This window comes from Phascolarctos cinereus, unplaced genomic scaffold (assembly GCF_003287225.1).
Source record: "Phascolarctos cinereus isolate Bilbo 61053 unplaced genomic scaffold, phaCin_HiC Scaffold_726;HRSCAF=1367, whole genome shotgun sequence".
NCBI lineage: Eukaryota > Metazoa > Chordata > Mammalia > Diprotodontia > Phascolarctidae > Phascolarctos > Phascolarctos cinereus.
In genome coordinates this window covers 185,343,742-185,361,975 of record NW_027556098.1, presented here as the reverse complement: position 1 = coordinate 185,361,975, position 18,234 = coordinate 185,343,742, and the positions used below count along the sequence as shown (strand labels likewise).

The window sequence follows — 18,234 nt, the reverse complement described above, 5'->3', positions numbered from 1 at the left end:
TCCTATGATTGTTGTTTTGGTCATACTTTGATCATAAACTCTTCTCTTATCCATATAACCTAAAGGTAATTTCTTCCTTGCTCCTCCAATTTGTTGATGATATAATCTTTCATATCTAGGTCATGTACCCATTTGGAGTTTACTTTGGTATATGGTGTAAGGTGTTGGTCTACCTAATTTCTGCCAGACTGCTGTTTAGATTTCCTAGGGAGGCTATGAAATAGTGAGTCCCTCATCCAGTTACAGGGGTCTTTGGCAAGTCAAACATTATATTCCTTTTTCTTAAACCAGTAACAAATCATTTTGACAAGTAATGCTTTGTAGTATATTTCAAGATCTGATAATTTTAGGCTCTCTTCCTTCCTACTTTTTTCATTATTACCCTTGAGATTATTGACCTTTTGTTCCTCCATGAGAATTGAATTATTTTTTCTGGGTAATAAAATATTCTTTTGGGAGTTTGATTAGTATGGCATTGGAAAAGTAAATTAATTTAGGTAGTATTGACATTTTTATATTGGCTTGACCTACCTGTGAGCAATGAAGTATTTCTCCAATTATTCACCTGCAAAAAGATTTTTGTAGATAGATACATATAGTTTTGGGTAAATCTCAGTATATACACTCCCAAACATTTGATGGTTTCTATATTTTGAACGAAATTTCTCTCTCTAGCTTATTTTGTTAGGTTTTGTTGGTTATAATCTCATCTTATCTAAACGTAAAGACCTCCTTGATTTTTTTGTTTTTGTTTTTGTGCCATCAGGATTATTTCAGCTATGAAATTCATATTACTAATTAGAAAGATTTTTTTATATACTGAGATATTATAATTCCAGTTTTTTCCATTCACTCTCATCTTCACTGGCCAGGGAAAAGATCAACAAAAATACAAGGATGACATGCTGGCAGAAGAAAAGGTTCCTTCTCATCAAACATATACAGTTTAGCCCCTTGCCACTACATCCTAAATCTCCCAACTGCTATGAAAATAAAGGCCCCAAAAAGCAAATAGCTAACATCCTTAAACAGCTTTAGGGTTTACAAGCATGTTATATACATACACACATACATACATACACACATATACATATATACCCACACATATATCATGTGTGTATATATACATATATATGTATATATATAAAAAATCTTATTTGATTCTCACAATAATCCTATTATGAGGTAGGTATGATTATCATCAACCCCATTTTATAGATGAAGAAATTGAGGCTTACAAAGATTAGATGACTTCCCCAAAGTCACACAGCTAGTGTCTGAGGCAAGATTTGAATTCAGGTCTTCTTTACCCCAAGTCAGACACTCTATTCACTGTAACAACTAGCAGTCGAAAGAACAGTAAATTCTGCCCTTTCCTTAGGACTGAGATTCTTAACCTTTCTTGTGTCATGAACCCCCTTCGATAGTCTGTTGAAGCTTATGGACTCCTTTTCAGAACAATGCTTTTAAATAAAGAAATTACAAAAGAAACCAATTATATTGAAATACAATTATAAAAAATGTTATTAAGTTCACAGATCTCAGATTAAGAACTCCTGCCTTACAATGAGGCAAGGACCTCTTTAGGATTTCAATGTGGACAGTATATGGGTGTTTTTGTCCTATATTGGGTTTTTTGCTATTACTTAACATATGTTTTATGCACGTATTATATTAAGTGTGTTCCTACATACAGAGGAGCTCCTTGATGGACTGGCCTATGTAAAGCTCTTCCTTCCTTTTTTCTGTCTTGGAGGGAGGGAAAGATTTCCTATATGGGCAGAGGCTGCACATGCGTGGGAGTTGGTGAATAAAGTTTCTCACTGAGGCTCAGAAGGCCTTGCTCTAGCCCTTTGCTCTGGCTGGATGAAATGGATGGGCAGGAAGTTTCCTCCTCTTGTCCTCTCATCAGCCATCTGATGGAGTAATAATTGCCATGAAGAATAATAGAGAGATGAGCCAGAAAGCAGCACAGAGACAGTACAACCTGGAGCTACTTCGAAGAGCAATCGTTTACAGATGTCATGGAAATTAACAGAGTAAGAAGGCGACCCCAGACACAGACTGTGCAACACCAAAATCTTAAGTCCCAGGACCCTCCAGGAGAACTCAGCTAGCTCTAGGCAGAGGCCACGCCCATCCTTTCATCAATAGTTGTGAGTTTAGATGAGTTTGGGTCCCAAACCACTCTGGGTGGGGGAGGGGGATGCAGCAAAAGGATATTATACTTATCTGTAAATGTGGCCGACAAGACGGTCATTATTTTCACTCTCATTTTTGTCCTGATTCAACTTTGCTGGGCTTTTTTTTTTTTTGACACAGCATGAACAACTAGAAAACCTAGGCCTGAGTTAATTTTGGTAGTCTTCAGTTTTCAGAATAGGTGGAGACAAAAAAAAAGGCAAGATAAGTAAATTAATGTGAAAAGTCTCTAGAATTTGAATCAAATCTGTAGAAGGTTACAGTGAAAGAAGACCACAGAAACACACACACACACACACAAGCACACATGCATGAATATACATATGTGTGTGTGGGGAGGGTATGTGTGTATATATGTATGTATATGTGTAATATATATCTTGAGACTCAAAGCTATTTCTGACTTTTTCCAGTTTCTTGTGAACAAGAGGGCCTTGAGAGAATGTCTATATCCTTAAGAGACAAAATTGTATCTACACTGATGAATTCATAACTCCTTTGAAGTATTCTAGAACTCTCTTTTTTTCTATGTGTGTGTGTGTATACATATATATGCATATTTTTGTGAATGACATAATACACTTAGACCACTCAGAAATGGAGTATCCAAAGTAAAAAGTATTTCCTCTATACCATATATTTCTAACAAAGCCAGGTAACCCTGCTTAGACTGAGGAAGGGTTCAGATCTTTGAACTTTTTACCTTTCCATCCCATCCTTAAGATGATTTAGGAGAATTACTGGCAGGCTTCCAGGGCATAAATCATTTAGGAAACGTTAAAGTGAGTTCTAGTCAGAGGGAAGAAAACCTCAATAAGGAAAAAGTCCTGGTCTGCAAAGGCAGTTGGTCAAAAATCATTTATTTATTTATTTAACCATTTATTAAATGCTTACTATATGTCCTAAGTGGAGGGCATCCAAAACCCAGTTCCTGCTCTCAGAGAGGGAGCAACTAGGTGACAGTAGACAGAACACTAGGCTTGAAATCAGGAAGACTCATCTTCCTGAGTTTAAATCTGGCCTCAGACACTTCCTAGCTGTGTGACCCTGGGCAAGTCACTCAACCCTATTTGCCTCAGTTCCTCATCTGTAAAGTTAGCTGCAGAAAAAAATGGCAAACCATTCCAGCATCTTTCCAAGAAAACCCCAAATGGGGTCACAGTCAGATACACCTAAAAAATAACTCAAAAGCTCTCTAAGAGCTCACATTTTCATAGGGTAGACAATATGAAAATAGCAATATAAATGGAAAATTCATAAATATACATACACACATGTATGTGTGTATATATAGTATAAATGGAAGGTAATTATACAAAGAGCGCACTAGCAGCTGGAGGATGGGAAAGCTTATTAGAAAAGGTAGGATTTAAGCAGAGTCTTGAAAGAATCCAGGGAAGCCGGGAGGCAAAGAGGAGGAGGAGGAGGAGAAGTCCGGTTATGGAGGGAAGCTAGGGCAAAGGCACCAACTGTGGAGGTGGAGGATTATATACTTATATGTAAGCAAGCTGGTCAATGTAGCTGGATCATAGAGTGAGTGGAGGGGCATAAAGTATAAAAATCCCAGAAAAGTAAGAGGAGATCAGGTTATAAAGGGCTGTATATGCCAAACAGAGGATTTTATATTTGATCCTAGAAGAACTGAGCTTAAATCCTTCCTCTGACACTTACTGGCTGTACTACCATGGGTATATCACTTAAGTTTTCAACCTCAGTTTCCTCATCTGTAAAATCGGGATTAAAAATAACGCCTACCTCACAGCATTGTTGTAAGGATCAAATGAAATAACGCAAGTATAGTACATGCAAATCTTAGAGCACTATATAAATTCTAATTGTTATTTTAACAGGAAACCACTACAGTTTATTGAGAAGGGAGTGATATGATCAGCCCAATGCTTTATGAAAATCACTTTGGCAGCTGAGTGAAAAATTGACTAGAATGAGGAGAGACTTAAGGCCAGGAAGCCAATTAGGAAGCTATTGTAATAGTCTGGGAGAGAGAACTTGAATTAGAGTGGTGACTGTGTGATTGGAGAGAAGGGGACATACGTAAGAGATACTATGGAGGTAGAAATGTCAAGATTTGACAATGGAATGGTTATATAGGGTGAGTGTGAGTGAGGAGTTGAAGACAATATTGAAGTTGCAAACATGGGTGATTGGGAAGATGGTGGTGTCTTGGATTCAAATCCTGGTTTTGCCAGTCATTAGCTATGTGAATTTGGATAAGTCCATAGAATTCAGAGATATCACAAATCACTAAATATAATTTCACGTTACAGATGATGAACTTGATCCCTAAAAGCGGTAAGTGACTTGGGCCAAAACAGATGGGTTGTAATACGGTAGAACTGGGACTGAAACTCAAATCCACTGACTCCAAATAGAACGTTCTTCAACCAAATCATGATATCTCTCACAACCTTTCTTAGCCTCAGTTTTCTCATCAGTAACATGGAAATAATACCTGCCCTGCCTATCACACAGGATTGGTGTGAAGTTTAAATAATGTGATGTCTATGAGGGTACTTTACAAGTGGAAAATCACTATACAAATTTGACATTATTAATAAGTAAAATGTTCTGCTGATATATTATGGCCTATATGCTTACAAGAGAAGGAATTGGCACCAGCCTTCCAAGATGTTCAATGAAGAGATTTCAGGGTGGGGCTTTGAGCCAAAGTAACCCTTCATGCCAAGGTTGTCTCATACAGGAAAAATAACAATACTATTACCTTGAAAATTCCAAAGACTCTGAATTTTACATCTTTAATCTACTACAATTACAAGGATTTCCCCACTTGTAAATTGGATGAATAATCTCTGGCATCTTCAGCTGGCATTATGTCAGAGCAGAAGGAAGAAAAACAGTTCTTGAAGAATGGAGTGTTTCACACTGCTCAGTTGCACTGAAAGGATAATTAAAGAATGATGCTAACCAGACAGAAGGAGCCTTGATTAGGCCTTCAATTTTGCATTTAAAATGTCCATTGAAAAGACATCTCTGTGGCTAACTTAGTGGCATCATGAGCTAATGCATCACTCTATATAGCACAGGGCACAGATTCTAAATTGCATTCCCATGGCCTGGGCAAAGGTCCAATAAGGGACAACACATCCCATTACTGCCTGGCATCTGCTGATGAAGAATAGCTCTTGCCCACAAGAACAAAATTATTAATTTCCCTTTATGTGATAAAGAAACTCCAACTTGCCCTCCCTGAATCCCAGAAAAGGGATTCTGTAAATAAGCAGACTGAGGACAAAGAAGCAAAGCTTCCACTTTTGGGGCTGACCTTATAGCATCAGCTGAATGAACTTTAGGATGATGGTTTTATATTTAACAGGGAAGAAAGCAACCTCATGTGCAGAACATAAAAGCATACGTTGCTTTTAGCCTTCTCCCATTCTCACCAAAGGATCTCAGTTTTGTTTCCTAACTTATAAAGCATAATTCTCTGGCCTATGTATTTTCTCAATTCTTTATGTTAAGTTATTTGCTCAAGGCATCAGAGTCTATGACTAGGCCTTAATCAGACCACATCTGGAATATTTTTGTTCAGATCTGGACACCATATTTTAGGAAGGAAAATCATAAGCTCCCTCCAAAAGAGGGCAATCAGGATGGCGAAGGGCCTCATGGACATGTCATCTGTAGCTTGAGTGAGAAGACAGCGATGTGCTGCCTGGAGGAGAGAAGATGCCTGCTACATAGCAGGAGCTTAATAAATGTTTATTGATTGGCTGACTGATGCCCAAAGCTGCCTTTTAGTACTTTAAGAGCTGTCACAAGGAAGAGGGAATTCAACTTGCACTGCTCAGTCCCAAAAGCCAAAACCAAGAGTAATGGGTGGGAGTTGTCAGCAAGACAAAACTGGGCTCAAGATAAAGGGAATCTTCCTAACAGGGCTATCCAGAAGTAGCATGGGGGACCCTTTGTAAAGTACGATGGAGGACGGATTCTTTTTTCACAAACAGGCTGGATCAAACGGCCAACGAGATGCCTTCCAAGTCAGATTCTATGATTGTATGAATCTCTAGTTTAGGTTTAAAAAAAAAAAGCTTTTAAATTTAGAAAGCCTGGGAAAGGGCTCAATTTTTTAATTGGCATTTTAAGTCTTACAGGAATGTCAAAACATAAAGGGACATTACTGATCACCCAACACCTTCATTTACAGATGGAAAAAATGAGGTGAAATGATTTGCCCACGGTCAACATAGTTAATAAAAGAATTAGAACTGGAAGCCCTGACCCCCAGTCTGCTGTTCTTCCCACTAGACCACGCTCACCAGAGAGTTTAAAGTGATCTGTGGAAGTCATCTGAACATATCTCCCATAACCACAGTTAAATCTTCCCAGACAGATGAGTCACTATCTTATTTGCTTGTTTTTCCAACTTTATATAGAAGATTTCTCATCCTTTCTCATCAGCCCATTCCAATATTTCACTAATCATAATTTTGCCTTACATCTAATCAAATCCTTCATGCTGCAGTTTAATCCAATTTCTTCTTCGATGATGAAAACATCTGGCCACCATCATCTATAAGAAAAACTCTTTAAAAATCCTAAAGCCTGGCACACAGCAAGTGCTTAATAAATGCTTTTCGACTTGACTAGATCAATAACAATAATTATTATGTTTCTATAGCACTTCAAGGTTTACAAATTGCTTCCCCCACAAGTACTCTGGAAGGTAGTCTATTAGTAGCACCATTTTACAGATGAGAAACCTGAGACTCAAAGGTAGTGACTGGATTTACCCCTTAGTCACACAGTTATTCAAATCTATTCAAATTAGGTTTAATCCTGATCAAATCCTGTGTTCCTTCAACTCCTCTGAAACAACTCATCTGGAATTTGGTCTCCAAACTAGGTCCTAGAAAATCATCGAGTCCCCCATAAAAGCAGTCATTATAACTTACACCTGAAAAAAACATCATAAAGGATGTGCAATGGGAATTAGCTCTTAGAATCCCTTATTTCCTTCAAATGTCAATTCAAGTACCACCTTCTATATGAAAGCTTTCTAAATCCCCTCAGCTTCTAGATTCCTTGCTCCCCAAATTATATTGCATTCATTTTGTGTGTATTCCAAACGTAAGTACACATTATACATTCTATCTGCCCCATTAGAATGTAAGTTCCTTGAGGGCAAACAGAGATAGTGTCATGTTTGTCTTTGTATTCTAAGCATTAAGCACAGTGCCTGGCACATGTCGTTGACTCATTTTCAGTTATGTTTTACTCTTTGTGACAGCATTTAGGATTTTCTTGGCAGAGATACTGGAGTGCTTTGCCATTTGCTTCTCCATCTCATTTTACAGATGAGGAAACTGAGGCAAACAATGTTAAGTGGCTTGCCCAGGGTCACACAACTAATATGTGTCTGAGGCCAGATTTGAACCCAAGAAGATGAATCTTTCTGACTTGAGGCCCAGTGCTCTATTCACTGTGCCACCTAGCTGCCTGGCACACAGTAGGCACTTAATATATACTTGTTTTGTTAGGTCTCTGCCTTCTGTGACACAAAGGGACAACATTCTTGGCACTCTCCTAGAACCAGGGTGACATGTGGTAGGGGGAACTATGAAGAATATAAGACTACTAACCCTTGAACTAATGTCACCCTCACAAGTTCAGAAATTGTGTGTATTCCCCAACACCTTCCTCTGATTTCTCTAATATTGCTGGGAAATATTAAAGTTGTCGAAAAGATGCAACATCCCTTTTAAGAGTTCTAATATAATTCCCTAGATGGTTGAGGGAAACATGTAAGTCCAAAAGTGAACTGCAATGAAACTAAAGTCCACCACAGGTAAAATGCCTAACCTTTGATGGTCTACAGCTGTATGCTATTGTCCCAACTAGAAATAAAAGCTACTCTAAGGGCAGTGTGATTTTTCTGCAAGTGTGTCATCATTGGAAAGACTTTCAGTTCTCTCCTCCCCACTCTACTCTCCACTTCCATCATCAACAGAATAAAGTCACATTATCTAGTGTTTGCCCAGGGTTGCGACCACCACAAAGCAGGCCTGGCCAATTCCCATGCTGTGTGTCAGGACACTGGGCTGCCTGCCCTTCACATCCTGCCAACCATCCTCTGGAGTAGCCCACTCCTAGCCTTGTCTATGCTGAAATCGCTAAAAAACCACCACGTATTTGTTTTCAGTGCTAGCCAGGGAAAGTTTTTCCCCCAAAAAAATTTTAATATGGAAATCTAAAACTAAATTGAAATGCAGATATGACTTCAGTAATGATTACAGTAAGAATATGTATCGTATACAACTCTGCCATTTGCAAAGTACTTTCCACACATTACCTTATTTAATTGTGACTGTGGGCAGGTCATTGAGGATCAGAGGATCACAACATAGTACAGGAAGAGACTTCAGAGCCTCTCTGGTCCAACCCCTTCCATTTTACAGATGAGGAAACTGAAGCCCAGAAAGATTAACTTAACTGTTCAAAGTCAACCAGGTAGGAAATGTCCAAGGTGAAATCTGAATCCATGTCCTCCCAGTCCACAGCGAGTGCTCCTTCCACCATATAGTGCTACTCACTTGATCTCTCTTAGCCTCAGTTTTCTTATTTGTAAAATGAGGGGGTTGGGCTAGATGACTCTAAGGTCCCTGCCAGCTCTAGAGCTTTGATCCCATGATTCTATTTCTAACATCCAAGTAGTTATTTAGAGGTAACATTCTACAAGTGAAAAATGCTCAAATTCAGATTATAATTCACCAGGAAAAGAAATTGTGAAGCTAAGACAGGAAGAGGGACTGAGGCTGAGATTTCACTAGAATATAGGATTCCCAGATGAGGAGCCTCCTACTAATGTAGGTAAATACCTTTTCTGTAACTTACAGTCTTAAAGAGTTTCTACTTGCCCAGGGTCACATAGTCAGTATGTTTCAGGAGCAGAACTTGAACCCAGGCTTCTGAGTTTGGACTATTTGGATGTGCAGATAGAGCTATCAACAGGAAGTAGGAGACAATCTGTGGACTACTACAATACACCACCTTTCTAAAGATATTAGAGATTAAAGATGCTTTAACTTTTCCATGGTTTTTAGTTAACAAAAAGAGCTTGAGAAAAGTCTCCTATCCTTGACAGACTTGCAGATTTATATAATTAAGTTACATCAAGGGAATTAGTAGCATGTACTATATTCAATTACTTGTTCAACTTAGTTCTAAGAAACTATTAAATTCATAAATCATTGGCTACCAGATTTTTTTTCTCTTTTTTAATTCCTTGCTCATTGCAGCTATTTTCTTAATAGTTTCAAGTCTTCAGAGCTGGTATAGATAAAACCATTAGGTCAGCAAATAGCAGCACTTACCAGAGCATTCACATCTTCTGTTTTGTAAATCAACATTCGTATCTCTTCTGGATCACCACTGAAGATTGCTTGGACCAGTGGGGGCTGTAAATATAAGAAGAATTAAAGTCAGGATTTAATTATTTTTAAGAAAAAATATATTTTGACAATATGTTTTATTTAACTACATTTTAATATATATCTAATACATAAGATTTATTGAATAAATGAGTGACAGGATCATAACTGTGCATTAAAAATATTACTCCATTAACAATATGGGCAATAGATTGAAGAGAGGATATACTGGAGCTAGAAAGGTCAATGAGAAGCTTATTAGATAATAATCTAATTAAAAAGAAGTGAGAACCTAAACCAAGGAATAGAGAGGAGAGGCTGATCGTAAGACATCTTGCATTTGGACTTGACTTGGCATCTGATTGGATATGGGGGTTGAGGAACAGATGAAAAGCAAAAATGACTCTGGGATTTCAAATTAGAAGTGACATTGGAAGAATGCTGGGACCGGTGGGCATAGATGAGAAATTCAGAATTGGACATGTTGAATTGGAGGCTATGGGACATTCAGGTAGAGCTATCCAATGGGAAATATCAGGTTAGCTATGGGAAACATTGGGGTAGAGACACAGATTTTCAAATTATCTGAACAGGGGTAATAATTGAAGCCAGGACAAATAACCAAGGAAGAGAAGGCAAAGGCAAAATCTTATGGGCCCCCCAAGATTAAAGAAATGGTAAGAAGCCAGAGAAGGATACAGAAGGGATGGTCAGAAAGAAAGAGAAGCAGTAGAATTACTGTGTTGCAATGTCACATGAGCCAAGAAGGGAATAGATCTCAAGGGAGAGGTGGCAAATAATGTCAATTCAAGGAGGATAGGGAAAGGAAAACATGTCATTTAATTGAAAGATACAAGCAAGTGGCTTTTGACTCTAGAGAGAAACATTTCAGTAGAGTGGTGGAGATTGACACAAGGTTGCAATAGGTTTAAAAATGAGTGATAAGCAAGTAGAGTCTATTTTTTTTTTAAAACTACATCTTTTCAAAAGGCTAGAAACACAGAGACGACCTAAGGGCCCAATGCGACAACTGATTGGCACAGGAGCTTTGAACTGATCCATTTCTTACCTATCCTACATCACCCCTCCTTGGGATCACCATAGTAACGTCCATCTAATTGTAGCATCAACATAGCTTACTGCAGTTCAGAATTCCCAAGTACAAGAGATCCATGTACCTTAGCTTTCCCCAAAACTGGGATTACAGGCATGTGCTACCATACTCAGGGGAGCCTCTTCTTTCTAGAAGCTTGAACATGAAAGACAATAGAGACAAAGGGCAAGAATTTGAAGGGCTACTCTAAAGAAGAGAATGAAGACAAATAAAAGGAAAGGGAATTATTTAAAAAGTAAAGCCACAGAAGAGATGGGAAGGGACAGGATGGCCATTACAAGCAGAGAGGGTAGCCTTGGCAAGGAGGAGGGCCATTTCATTGTATGGATGGAAGGAAAAAGGAGAGGATGGATGAGGACACTGGGAAGTTTTGAGAAGGAAAGTTGGTGAAGTCTATCTATCATTCATGGTCTCAATCTTCTTGACACAGGGAGCAAATGAGGGGAATCATGTGCTAAGGATGAGGAGAGAGTAGGTAGAATTGGGGACCTGAAGAGAAAATAGAACATTTAGGACTATCATTCTGGAGAAAGTGATAGAGTCAATAAAAGAAGAATATAAAAGATTCTCTCCAGTTGAGATTGGTCAGCATAAATGTGTAATAAACACAATCAGAAGTTTCCTGATTATCTCCAACAGCCTTCAACATCTGGGGAGGACCAGTGGAGGAAGAAGACAATAGAAATAAAGTATCTTCATCTAGGGATAGATATGCAGGGTATGCATGGCTGAGAGAAATGATAATTAATAACCAATAATTTGGGAAGACCCAGCATTTTCCCCTTCTTCTAAAGTCCTGATTTAAAAAAATAAAAAGTTCGGTCTCTTGATAATGAGATTAAATTAACTCTCCTCAAACTTGGTCTGGAAGCCTATTGCGTTCTACTCAGGTTTGGGTGGGGATAAAGTCTTTGATTAGATTTCCCAAAGCTGGGGGTGTCTGGGTATAGAGATAAGACTCTCAGTCCAAGGGTGACATGATGTCACTCTTACTCCCTCATTTTAATATAGCCCACCTCCCATTGTGTTAACCAGAGTTGATTGCCATGTTTCTTCCAAAAGAACATATAAGTCCTGAGCCCCACCACCATGATTGTCTTTGGTCTCACAGAGTTGACCAAATGACCATCCTTTTATTAATAACATTTTGGCCTCATTAATAAAATGATTAAATTACCCAGAACTTTTTAAACACCACATGGCAGAGGGTAAGAGATTAAAGGACAGAGAAATCAGTGGGTCAAGAGACTGACAGTTACTAACAAGATTAAAAAATAAGAATAACCCCTCTGTTTATAATGTCCACTCTCTCCCTTCCCATGTCATCAATGATCTTGCTCTTTAAGTAATTCCTCTTCCTCTCATTCAATAATGTCAATATTAACAGTTGATGTGTACATCCGGCTTTAAGGTTGGCAAAGTGCCTCACATATATCTCACAGCAACCCTGTAGGGCTCTTTTGGTCCAAATCTGTCATTATATTGATATGATGAAATTCACTCTCCCAAAATAGATTAGAAGCTTCTACTCTAGAGTTGCTTGGAGAAATCAAGTGACTTGATTAGGGTCATATATAAGGGATACTTGAACTAAGGTCTTCCTGATAGCAAAGTTATCTCTCTGTACCACTGTGCCAGGTACCAGCATGGCAGTATTATTATGTCCATTTTACCAATGAGAAGACTTCAGTGAAAAGGTTAACTGACTTACTCAGGGTCACACAGCTAATTAGCATTCAAAGTGAAATTCAAACCCAGGGATTAGATGAAGAGATTATGGGCAAAGAAAAGAATTTCAGAATTTGGTATCTTTGAGGTGTAGTCATTTATGGTAATGGTGAGATTTAAGATATCACCTCCCTGGTGGGTGTATGAAATAGAACAGAGTGGAAGATGGAAGGAGCTCCAATCCACCCTAATTCTTTCCTACTTTCTCTTTTAACTTCAGTTCTATTGGAAGGAATAAGAATCAGGGGTGGGTTGTCAATAAGACAGGAAGAGAGAAGTCAAGGAAATGGATGCAGGTTTTCTATTATTTGTTGATTTTTAGTTCTTTGAGGACTTTGAACTTAATGTTTAAAGATAAAAAGATTATTTGGGGACAAATCTATCTACTACCCTCAAATCATTCCTTCAGGTAACACTCACGCAGACATGGTTTTCGAGATAATTTTTTTAAAATTTGTGTCATAAGGCACTTTGGTAAGAGGATATATCAAGAAACTTCATGAAATGAAATCGCATTTTCTTTTCTCAAGGAAAATCTGAAAAACTGTCTTCTGTAGTGGTCAATTTGCCATAAATGTGTACAATATTTTATGCCTTTTTGAGCCCTAAACAGTGAAGAAAATGACAGGAAGTATCCAGGCCTTTGGGGAATTTTGAATGAAAAACCCAATTTCTTCTATCAACAAGCTGTGGAATGGAGACTCTGAAGCCAAACCCTCCCACTGTGTTGAAATTAATCTCTCTAAGTCACCTATGCAACTAGGAATTTGGAGAGCAAGGTAGATTATCACTCACCTATTTAAAGGAATCTGTAGACTTCACTGTTACTTTTTGTATTTATTCATCAAGGAAAGCAAACAGTTCTAAGCTATGCCTGGAATGTTTTCAGGGAGAGCTGTTGGGGACACTTGGCCCAAAGAGTGAAACCAGTGTGTAGGACAGGAGTGGTGTGTGTGTATATAGCTCACTCATCTCCACGGGGCCCATTTACTCTGCGGAACAATGAGGGCCCCTATACCATGCATCCACCAATAGTGGAATTCTTTAGAGACCTACGAAGTGTCAAAGCCTCAGGTCTTAGGAGTTCCAGTTTTATGTACACATACATCCCTTACACATTCCCCATGAAACAGAAAATATTTGTTTCCTCAAGCCTGAAGAGAGCAGCACAAGTCACCGTGATGGTATTAGTCTGATCATGGCATTTTCTTCAATCGAGTCCCCAAACAGCACTATGATTCTAAACCAGACATTCACATTTATGTGTCCTGCTCAAACAGGTCATATATGGCCTTATTCCATAAAATAATCAACACTGTTTTAAAAAAATTCCTCTAAAAGTTTGTAACCCTTTGAGTGGCATTGATTTTTAGAGAAATAATTAACAGGAGGATTGTAAATGTATCTCCTACACACACACACCAGTGGAAGCAAACTACACGTGTGCAAAATTTTTTAGCATTTATTTCCTTTTCCCGGGATTTTAAACAGATATTTCTGATATCTACCTACACACACACACACACACACACACACACACACACACACACACACACACACACACACACACACACACACACACACACACACACACACACACACACACACACACACACCTGGACTTGAAGAAAGACCCTGGGACATTGCAGCCTGCAGCCAAAGGAGGAACAGGTAAGGAAAGAGACCTTTCCTTCTACAAATTTTTGCATTTTCTAAATTTTGGTGCCCTGGGTCAAAGCTCCATTAGCTCCACCTGGCTTCTGCCTCTCCCTTCCCCACAGAAGTTCAGATTAATGTTAGATCTTCCAGTAAGTTACTTGCCATCTTATGGAAAAAAAAACAGCACCCAAATAATGTTGTCTAATTTGAAGAGCTAGAAAACCTTTGTTTATTATAGTCTCAATCATAATGCTTAAGACCTTATTCCCCACCCTACTCCACTCCCATTATAACAGTCAAGTATTCTGCATTTTTTTCCCAATTTTTTAGTTTTGCTTTGTTCGTGGAACTACAGCAATACAACTAAGAACCTTTACCTACATACCAATATAGTGTTCGTTTTAGTAGTATTTAAGTATTTCCATTTGAAGGCTCACACATTTCAGGAGTAGCAGTGCACCAAATAAATTTAAATGTGTGTAAAATGAAGTGCAAAGGGAGTAGTGAATAAACATGAAATAGTAACAAGAGTCAAAGCTGCAAAAATTCCATAGCAGAGGGGGAAATGAAGTTTAGAAGTCATATAAGATACTTCAATGTGATCACATCTTCCATTAGAAAGCTCTGTGTGTTTAACTGTGGCATGGCTATTATTTCATTACCAACTACCAAAATATTTTCTAGGCATGCTCAGCTTTAACAAAAGGAAACACCTCTCACATTTTTAAAACTATTGGGACCATCACCTGGGCAAACAGAAGGCAGAAGGGACACAGACTAAACAGTTCAAGTTCATTCAAATGGAGACCTATGGGGGTTCCTTGACCAATGGCCCAGAGAGGGATTAGTTATTCAAAAGTGAATTGTCACACTGTCTTTCAAGAGCATCTGCCAACATCCTCTGATCATCTCGACCAGAAGAGTGGCAGACAGCCTTCCAGAGAGATTTGCCTTCTGTTCTGACACTCTCCAGCAGGAGGTCTGAGGCTGGGGAGCCAAAGAGGATCTTTGGATCCAAAGGCCACTTCACCAACCATCTCCCAGTGGGTTTCATCTGACCAATGGGCACTAAGATAAAGGTTCATCTCTTTGCCAGTCTTCTTGAGAAGTAGTGTAGTGGAAAGAACACTGGATTTGGAGTTGGATAACCTGGATTTGAGTCTCTGCAGTCTTCCTATATAAATCGTATTGATACTTTTTGTTTTTATATTATTGGCTTTGTTCCCCTTCTTCCCACCCAGAAAACTATCACATATAACAAAGATTCTTTTTTTATTACTAAAGATATTTTTCTTGGCTACTTATTACTACCTGTGAAGTCATGGGCAGGTCACTTTCTTCTCTGGGCCTACATACTTCACCTGAAGAATGAGACTATATATATATAGAGAGAGAGAGACACGCACATGTATATAAAGCTTTGAAAGCTTTAGGATGCTATATAAATGTTAGCTATTATCATCTACAAAATGAGGAATCAGAATAAATCTCCAAAATCTCTTTTAGATCTATGATCCTGTGAACTTGCATTACTTTTTGTTTTTAAAATTTTATTTTATTTTCAAGTCCTAATTCTTTCCTTCCCTTTCCTCTTCCCTTACCCATTAAGAAGGCAAGAAAAACAAAACCCATTACAAATATGTATAGTTATTGCATTACTTTTTGTTCTAAGGTATCTAGGTGACTTTTTACTACCTCCCTATTCAAAATAATCAACTAAAAAATAAATAAAAAAATAATCCCCATCTTCAAAATAATCAATCAAGTGACATTATTAAGTGCCTACAGTGTGCCAGGTACTGTGGGGGGGGGAGAGGAGCCAGATACAAAAAGAAGCAAAAGATAGTCCCTGCCCTCATGAAGCTTACAATTTAACGTATTAACTACCTAGTATCTATTTCAGTCCAAAGATCTTGCTCCTTAGCAGAGAAAACAGTTGCAAAATGAGAGTTAAGCAATTCTGCATTGTTTCTAATGTCTATTATCATCATCCCACTCCCCTACCATCCCACAATAGTTGTATTCCTTCTTGATTCTTCTTTTCCCCAGTGAAGCTTTAAAATATAAAAAACACTACCTACTGACCTTAGTTTTCCTCACTAGTCGCAACACTACTCTTGCAGGACTATGACACATTTGTGTATACATATTACTTTGATCTTCCCTACCTGTCTTTTTCAACAATCTAAGGCGATGAGTTCCCTGGGCAGCCACATCTGCCAGCTTCCCCTTCTTTTCCTCATTGGAATTGTTTCTTCTTGAGCCTTTACATTTGCATTTTTGAGTTCTTTCCTTCTTCTGTAGAAATTTAGTCCATGGGATCTCATGCATTACTTCTTTGACCCTACCCTAAACTACTAGAGTTTATATTTAAATGCCACTGGGCTTTCTGATTAGAACCAGGGTTAATTCAAACCACAATTTTTACAGTAGAGGGAGCAAGAGAGTAAACTGTTATCTGGTATGTAGGGTCAAAAAAAAATACTCAAGATTGTTTGTCCTTCCTTCTAGAAGAAGACCATGACATCAGGAAGGTAATGCCATGACTTTCAAGTGAATAGGATTTAAGAGAGGGAGGGCTGTGCAAAGTCACCATCCTTATATTTTTCCTCTGGAACCAACAATTACAAGAAAGAGTCTGAAGTTTCAAAATGTTCTTCTTATTCGATACACTCCTTGAACATGGAAAGTTCAGAAGCGTCACTTCTAAATAACATTTCAGTGAAAAGGCTACACTCAATTGAGCCTTTCAATTTTCATTTTGAGATCTTGGCAAGAACGATGCTATTTAAACCATCCACTTCACCAATGGACAAGCCCTTTGTGATTCTCCTCTTTTCTCCAATATCACTTTTTTAAAAATCCTCTTTTATTATTCTTAGCTTTCCTTACACACCTTAGCTTATCCTTGGTCTGGTCATTATTGTTAGAGAACCATGCCACAGTACTAGCATTATTATTAGCAGAGAAATTAAATCTTAGTCATTTGGTCACTTTCACTGACAAAGCAAAAAATATGCCACCACTAAATATGGTGCATGGGCAGCTAGAGTGCCTTGCTTGGAGTCAGGAAGACTCATCTGCATGAATTCAAATCTGGCCTCAGACTCTAGCTGTATGACCCTGGGCAAGTCACTTAACCTGGTTTGCCTCAATTTCCTCATCTATAAAATGAGCTAGAGGAGGAAATGGCAAACCACTCCAGTATCTTTTCCAAGAAAACCCCAAACGGGGTCATAAAGAGTCAGACATGACTGAAACAACTGAACAACAAAATGTAGTGCATTGTAAAGTGTGCCAGACTTAAATTCAGGATCCCTGAATTTGAACAGCAGCTCTCCTTAACAATAAAATGAGTATTATAATAATACTTGTACTGCCTACCTGATCAGGCTGGTGTGAGGAAAATGCTTTTCAAACCTTCAAGTGTTATAGAATAATATGCTGTGGATATATATGAGTTTAGAATGTAAAACTTCAGTGTTCTCTGTTGTACAATGTCATCTGTGAAGTATTTTCCTCAGTTTCTTACTCAAAAGGTACAAGTGTTTGAGTGCATTAAAACCACAGCAGAGTTAAAGACTATCTCTAGATAAGCACTAAATTTTCTGCAGAGCACCACTATAGGAAAGAAGTCCAACAGAATAAAAAATGTCATTTAAACATCAGTGGGAAAGTAAAATTTGGAGTAAGGAACAGATATGCATCTGTAAAAATCTCTAAATCTCCTGGTATCTTGTTTATCTATTTCTGTGACCTAGAAATTTAAGCCTAAAAGAAAATGCAGGGACACACACACACACACACACACACACACACACACACACACACACATATAACCAATAGCCTAAAGTGAACAAGATATTCCTAAACATGTGTCCAGACTCTTGTCATCTGACAACTGAAGGCAAGACAGGAAGACATTATTATTGGCTAATAGGTGATGTAGCAATAATACTGTTGCTTGAAATCATCCACTTAAGTGAATAAGTTGAAACCCTTTACTAAGTAACAACTGATCTGTGCATCAGCCAGCACTTATAGATTTGCAAAACAGACAGTCAAAATTGGTTCAAGTCATTAGATTTAACCAGCAAAACTTGCTATTTATCACTACACACAAGG

The 18,234-nt window shown here is 38.2% G+C and overlaps 1 protein-coding gene across 1 annotated transcript in view; it reads right to left on the bottom strand.

Annotated features, from left to right (window-relative positions):
* The window catches only part of ANKRD44 (ankyrin repeat domain 44), a 366,840-nt gene that overhangs the window by 197,236 nt on the left and 151,370 nt on the right, over positions 1–18,234 (bottom strand). The window contains 1 exon segment of the mRNA XM_020993541.2: positions 9,552–9,635. Coding sequence (XP_020849200.1) covers positions 9,552–9,635 — 84 coding nt within the window.